We start from the raw sequence: 7,905 nt of genomic DNA on the forward strand, positions 1-7,905 counted from the left end.
TAAATTATATCTATATCTATATATATCTATATATATATCTATATATATATAGAGAGAGAGAGAGAGAGAGAGAGAATAAAAAAATAAAAATATATACAAATAAATAAAATGATTAAAGAATTCAATTCTAAATTTGATAGATAGATAGATAGATAGATAACATTAAAAAATAATACAGTTTTAATATACTGTATAATATATACACACACCACAATAATAATCCATTCTAAATATATATAATAATAAATTCTATAGAATAAAATTAAGAATAAAAATATACAAATAAATAAAACAAACAAAACAAAGATTAAAGAATTAAATAAATTCTAAATTGAATACATATATTAATATATAAGATAGACTGATCCATCCACAACACCCTATAAGGAATGATCTTGCAGTATGGATAATATGATCTTCTGCACACAGGGTTTTAACAGCAATCTACTGGACTTTAGCAGTAAAGGAGAAAAAACACTGACTTTTGAGACACACTCACTACCAGAGGAATAAGGAACAATAGTTAGTTATGATGAATTCTGTAGAAAAGGAGAAATGTCACATTCTGACACTCAACACCAAATTAAAATGCTAAAAATATTACATGATGTTCTTGCCTTGTTCTCGCTCGCTCCACAATCAACGGAAAGCCGTGGTGAGCCTCTCGGCACAAATGTTCTCATAAAGACAGCTGACACATTCAGAAGCGCAGTCTAATATTTCATGTTAATGTTTAAACTCTGCCGCTGAGATAAAGGCTGCTAAATCAAGCATATTATTAGCTGCTGTACTTTATTACTTCCTTTATTAATGATTTAAGAGCTGATTAGCATGTTCCTTTTAAATGCTATAATAATTTCTCGGGCTTATGCAAATATCCATTCTGTTGACTAAGATTAAAGTTAAAGATGTGAAAGTTTCTCAGTTTCCTGACATTTCTGTATAATATACTTGACGTTAAATAATTTTTTTCTCAAATCTTAGCTTTGTGCTTCACAACCTGTTTTTTTTTTTTTTTGCAGCACATGCAACCTTAGAACCAAGACAGCGTGAAAAGGCAACACTTTGTTACTATTGATTACATTTATTTCTCTCTTTTTCCCCTTGCTTCCATGCTCATTTCAAAAGTTTTCATTTTGATGAAAGATGATGAATTGTGCTCAATAAATCCACGCACATTTATTAAGAAAGTACATTACATGTGGTTGATAAATAAATATATAGAATTACAAAAAAAATAAAAATAAAAAAGACTACTAATTTTAATACTATTCATGAATAATTTAAATATCATTGCCCGTTATTTGATAAAAGATTGGGTTTTTAAAAAAGTGTGATAGATTGTGCACAACAATAAAACCTTGGACATTGATTTAAAAAAAGCACATCAGCAGTGGTTAAAAATAAAAAATAAAATACAATAAAAATACTGAATTACAAAAATAATAAGGCTACGACTTTTACTACTATTTATCTGCTAAATGAATAACTGTAAATTTTACTGCACACATTATTTGAAGAAAGATTATGATTTTAAAAAAAATATGTTATATATGAATTGTGCACAATAAAACCTAAGGCATTCCTTAAAGTACATAAAAAAACAAAATCAATAAATAAACATTCAATTACAAAAATAGCAAAACTACTACCTTTACTACCATTTACCTGCAAAATTGGTTACTTTAAATGTTATTTTGCCTGTTATTTGATGAATGATTAGATTTTTATTAAATGTGTTGAGTTGTGCACAATAAAACCTTGGACATTAATTTAAAAAGTAGTGTGGTTCAATGGGAAAAAATATTTAATTAATTGTATTATAAAATACATTTTTAAAATTATAATCTAAAGGCACAATATGTAAGATTTTTTTATTAAAATATCCAAAAACCACTAGAACAGTGTTATATATTTTGCTGACTTGTGTACTTACATTATCCCAAATGTTTCGAAGAATGTTTAAATCCAGAGAAATAAGCAATTTTAACTAGTGACACGGACCGTGTCCATAGTGTCATTGTGTCGCCTGCCAATGACGTCATAACCCCTCGATTTCCGGTTTTGTTTTGTAGAAAACATGGAAACACCAAAGAAGCTTTAAAAATAACATATTGTGCCTTTAAAAAAAATAGTAAATTTACTAATATTTATGTTAATTATTGAATTAATGAATGTTATTGTGCACATTATTGAAAAGGCTTTATAATAAAAATGTAGTAGCTTACAATTGCTTTTCTTTTTAGCTGACTTCATGATCGCCTCTTCCTTTTCAACTCCTCGAATCCAACTGTTAAATGCATAAAATCCCACGGACATATTGAGTCTGCATTACATTGCATATTCATCCAGCGCATTAGCCTTATGAAACAAACCAAAACTCTGCACGTAGGATGTGAACTGGTATTTTCAGACTGCTGGGGAATCCCACTCCACTTCAACGGTCTGAGATCAAGAGCAGAAACTCACACAAATCAACATTCATCTTCCCCAACAACTCAACTATCAGATGTATAGTGTTCTCAGAACTAAACCCAACAACACCTCGTCTTCCACACGCATATTTCTCAGATCCGCCCTCGTCCACAAAACAACGCGATGCGCAGAGAACAAGGAAGAGCATGAATCTGGGAAAAGCAAAACACAGACGGAAAGAACAAATGTGTCTGGGCTTCGTCTCGAGTTTCCTTCTCCTACAGAGCAGCACAATCAGCCCAAAGATAAAACATTATATGATCACCAGCCCGAAATAAACAATCACAGCATGCAGATTAACAGCAGTGATTCTGCTTAAAACACATTCAAAATCAGCCACAAATTAACTAGGAGTAATTTAGCCTAAATCTGTGCGATTTTTTTTTCTTTTCATTTTTACAATGAAACTCTTCATGCATTACAGCAGTTATTAACATGGTAAAGTTTTGTTGTTATTATTGTTTAAAAATGTAATGTACATTTATAAAACTTTTTTTGTTTGTTTTATTACCTTGGCATTAATTGACAGAAAACTGGTGAATGAATGTTTCTAATAAACAGTTGAGGGAGTGACAGCAAATTTGACATCTTTCTCTCTTCTGATCAGACTTTCAATATTCTTTCCTCTTTCGGACAGCCATAGGAATGCTATTGTGGATTTTTCTTCTGCTAAGAGGCTAAAGGAACACAAACATTAGATTTGTTGTAGTTTCTGCTCACCCAAATTTACCCAACTATATACAGATTTACCCAACTATAACAACGTTTACTTGAGAACCTCAAAAATTAAAAAAAGGATCCATTATTGCTTGTAAAACTCAAGGTCAGTTTGATTGTATGACCATAATGTGAAGGTAATGGCAATAAGATGTTGCTAGAATACATATGACAACATATAGACACTAATAATCAACATTTTCACTGATTATCACCACTGAAGGCACTTTCGGTGGAGTACGACAACTTAAAATCTCTGACACTGTCAGAACTTCATCAGCTGCTTAGATTCACTGCAATCGCAAATAATCAGCCAACACTTAGCAATCAAAAACTGCTGATTTTGCCCTAAGACATAAGAAATCACATGATTCTTGAATTCATCACAAATGAAAAAACTGTAGAGGGTGCACTGGGTTTCTTAGTTATCACTAAACACTAAAGCCGTGACATGATGTGTAGTTTTGAAACCTTTGCAATCATTTGTTTTGAACCGGTGATTCACAGCACGTCACATGATTTCAATAAATGATGCTTTGTTACATCATACGTTTCAAAATTTCAATTGCTTTCTCTATAAATCTGTATTTGTGGACATTTTTAATGACACATTAGTGTAATAAAAAGGCTGCAGAGTTGCAGTTAATAATCTCTTACTGGCCGGATGAACCAAACTTCAGCCCTACATATTAATACAATTACATCAATTATATAGATACTTCATATTGATTGGAATTAGATAATATGTTGATTGCGTTTAATAGACAATGCTTTCAATAAAACATTTACAATTGGTTCGAAAGCAATTGGTTTGGTTGGTTCAAAGTTCCAGAGTTCATTCAAATCTGAGGTACAATCTTTTAGATAAACAAACAAGGCTCATAGACTAGTGTCACATCATGCTGCTATGGATATGAAAACAACAAAAAGAGGATATTATCCTAACCAGAGCAACATGCCACTTGTGAAACAATGAATGAGGTAAATCACATCACTCAACATGGCTGCTAAAGAACAGGAAGTCACTTTTTTTTATCACACCTGCATGAGTTTTCAATGGCCGCTGGGTGAATGGACTTCCTGTGCTCACTAATTACAAACACTACATTACCCATAATGCAGCACAGCAGGATCAAGTCTGGCTGCCTTCAAGTTCACTTGGGTATTTACACATTTTTTTCCTCTCTCTTTTTATTTCTCAGGAAATACAGGAAGCTTTTGCTATAAATGAAAGGTAAATGTTGTGTAGTTCATGCTTTATGTATAATTTAACATGCTTGCACTGGTGCAAAAGGTTTTTGCAACACAAGCCTATGAATCCAAATGAAAACTGCATTTTCTGGCTTCATTGCTATCTTTAAAAAACAATGTACAACATGCATTGAAAATAATGAAATCTGGTGGCGTTCATGTTCATTTATGTTTTAAATACACTAAAAAATGTAACTTTTGATGCATTGTTGCAGTTATTAACATGGTAAAGTTTTTTGTTGCTGTTTAAGAAATTATTTGTTGTTGTTAAGAAATTGAAAGAAATTGTTGTTGGTTTAAGTTTCCTGCCTTATATTTTATTGCTATTTTACTGTCTTTTGTTTTATTTATTTATTTTCAGTAAATATATTTTGTGTTTTCATTTCTTTTTTGTTGTTGTTTCAATCTTTCAATATTCTTTCCTCTTTTGGACGGCCATAGGAATGCTATTGTGGATTTTTCTTCTGCTAAGAGGCTAATGGGAACACAAAAATGATGTTTCTTATAGTTTCTGTTCACCACTATCCAAATTTACCCAACTATGACAACTTTTACTTGTGAGAACCTCAAAAATGTGGGGAAAAAAAGGATCCACTGTAGTTTGGAAAAAGTTATTTTTTTCTTCTTTGTAGTCATTTTCCAAGAAAACATGATTCCAGTCTTTCTACTTCATGTTGTTCATGTTTATTTCAACATGTTACCTATTGGTGAAATTTACTAACAATTTCTGTTTTTACACCAGATTTTTAAGGCATTATGGCTTTGAATTCTGGCAGTTTTTTGGTTTGGCTTGACAAAGCAGGTTGGAAATAAACGGTGTAAGAAGGTGAACCTCCAAGAGTAGATTTGCGCAATCTTGGACTGAAGAAAGACACGAGCAGTGACAGATCCTACCGTACAGATAACACCTGCCCTCTTCTGCTACAGGTGTGCTGGCAAACTGTCGAGTCATGAACAGAAGCTGGAGATAAAGATGACATCTGGAAGCAGCTGAAGCTGTCAGGCTTCATGTCTCCATCCTCCCCTGAGGGAGGACAAGAAGATGAGTGTCACCAATCATCACTCCTTCAACATCCTGACCATCATCTTCCTCGTTCTGTCTACTACAGGTAAGACGACGTGGGCAGATGGTCATTATATACATGCTGTCTGAATTCTGCTGATAGAAGCAAACAGAGAAACCCTTAGAAATATCAAAAATATCAAAAATGGACAGTTCAAAAGCACATGGATATTTCTTCAACTATAGGTATTTTTGGGCCTGTGAAGAATTAGAAATTAAGCAATTTATTGATCATACTGTAAATATGCACAAATATAATATTTTTCCACATTTTTGGATTATTTTAAATTATTTGATAATATATACATTTATTCACTTAATTTTATTAAAAAAAAAATCTAAATATATTTAATATGATTTTTACTATAGGTGCAAATTGACAGTTATAATTTGTGCAAAACAAAAAGTTTTTATTGAATCATAGTAAATATTCAAATTTTCATTTTTATTTGTGTTGATTTTAATTCAAAAATGTACTAATTAACATTTTTATATGGGAAAGGGCATGATTAAATACATGCTTCATATTAAGAGACCACAACAAAGTTGAGTTGCAATTTTTTTTAAATTTTTTACTTTTGGATAACTTTATTTAATAATATATTAATTTATTACATTTAAAATTTAATAAGAGCATTTAACTTTATTAGGTGCAAACTGGCAGATGATTTTAACAGTAAATTATTAAACATTAAATCATTTCTAAATTAAATTGCACAGTAAATATCAACATTTTATTATATATTTGGTTTGAGTTGGTTTAAATGTTTATGTACTGTACTGTAAATAGTACATATATTACTTTTACAGTTCTGGATCATTTTAAATTATTGGATAATATTTTCATTTATGTAATTTTAAATTAATTTTAAATTAAATTTATTAGGAAAATTGACAGTCATAATTTGTGCAAACAAAATTATTTAAAATGAACAAATCTAAATAAAATTTGAATATTTACTGTGATTTACCTGAAATATATATAATTGTATATATAATATATATATATAATTTTTTTTTCTTAAATTGAATTCTTATTATAGTTTTTAAAATGTAGTAATTCATATTTTTACTATGGGAAAAAGGGGTAAAACATTAAACAGGAAAACTAAATGATAAAGACATATTTCAAGACAGATTTAAAGTGACCACAACAGAGTTGAAACCCATTTGTTTCAATAAAAATCAACCCGTGAGACATAAAGGTGCCTGTAGATGAAGAAACATCCTCTAATCAGATTTACCGCTCTCATATGGTCTTTCTTTTCTTAGAATCTCTGAGCTGTCCAATTTGTTTCTTCCATTGTCCATCTGTGTCTCACTGGGAGTTCCTGCCTCCGCTGGGAGACCGAAGCTTCCATAACATTGATCGGGTGTGAGACTGTGTGAGATTACAGGTCATAAAGCTGGATCAAATCGAAAAACCTCTTTAATTATTAAAGACAAGCGTGAGTCATTCACTCTGCAGCAGAATTTAAAGCCTTGGACAGCAAGGAGAAAATCATCACGAAACAAACAACCATGGTGTCACGAGTCTTTAGATATGCAGCATGGTGAATACTACAAAATATCATTGAAAATATCATATATTTCATTAAATTTTAAAACCATGCATATGCACAAATATACATGGATCAAAGACAAGACATCCTGTAATCCTTAAAAGTCTTTTAATGTCATCTAATTATTCTGGTTCTAAATATGCTGGATTTATATTTTGCATATTTTTAGTTATATGAACTATTGCTACTCTGAATTACTTCTTTTCTGTAAATCATGGTAAAAATGCATGATATGCATTTTTTTGTGTGGATTTTATGTGTGTGTGTGTGTACGTCTTCACTAGAACATCACTACATTCACTAGAAGTGTTAGCTTACTTTAAGTCCGTAAGGACAGTTTTATGACATGCTTATAATATGAAGGAATTTTAATACAAAGTGAAATATAATGTTTATTGTTTTTCACTTTGTATTTAACACAGGGTTCCCACTCTTTCATGAACACCAGATTCAAGGACTTTCAAGGACTTTTTAAAGCACCATTTATTTTATATCAAGCACCTATCAAATTCACACCCCAGAAAATAGTGTCATGAAAGACCTTACATTACTTAACAGTTCACTTACACTTAACTCAAAAGAGACGTTACTCATTAATAAATTAACTCAAGTCAAAATTATTTTGTAAATTACTTTTTATTGTAAATGCCATTTTTTCATCTTTGACCTAGAGGAATGCAGCTGCTCAAAATGTCAATATTTTTTGAAAATATTTCATGAACATTTTAAACCTTGTACATGTGCAAATCTGCAAAAATATATATATAAAGAAAATAAATAAAAAATAGGACTTTCTATTTGCTTTTAAACTGTAAACGCTTTTCACTAAGCTGTTTT

The 7,905-nt window shown here is 30.8% G+C and overlaps 1 protein-coding gene across 1 annotated transcript in view; it reads left to right on the plus strand.

The window, feature by feature from the left end:
• Positions 1-7,905, plus strand: part of shisal1b (shisa like 1b) — a 55,568-nt gene that overhangs the window by 24,821 nt on the left and 22,842 nt on the right. Inside the window, exon 2 of the mRNA XM_016557750.1 lies at positions 5,371-5,552. Within this exon, the coding sequence (XP_016413236.1) occupies positions 5,486-5,552 (67 nt within the window). The 5' untranslated portion in view covers positions 5,371-5,485. The remainder of the gene's footprint in view (positions 1-5,370; positions 5,553-7,905) is intronic.

This window comes from Sinocyclocheilus rhinocerous, unplaced genomic scaffold, assembly GCF_001515625.1.
Source record: "Sinocyclocheilus rhinocerous isolate Xijiao unplaced genomic scaffold, SAMN03320098_v1.1 scaffold2061, whole genome shotgun sequence".
NCBI classification, from domain to species: domain Eukaryota; kingdom Metazoa; phylum Chordata; class Actinopteri; order Cypriniformes; family Cyprinidae; genus Sinocyclocheilus; species Sinocyclocheilus rhinocerous.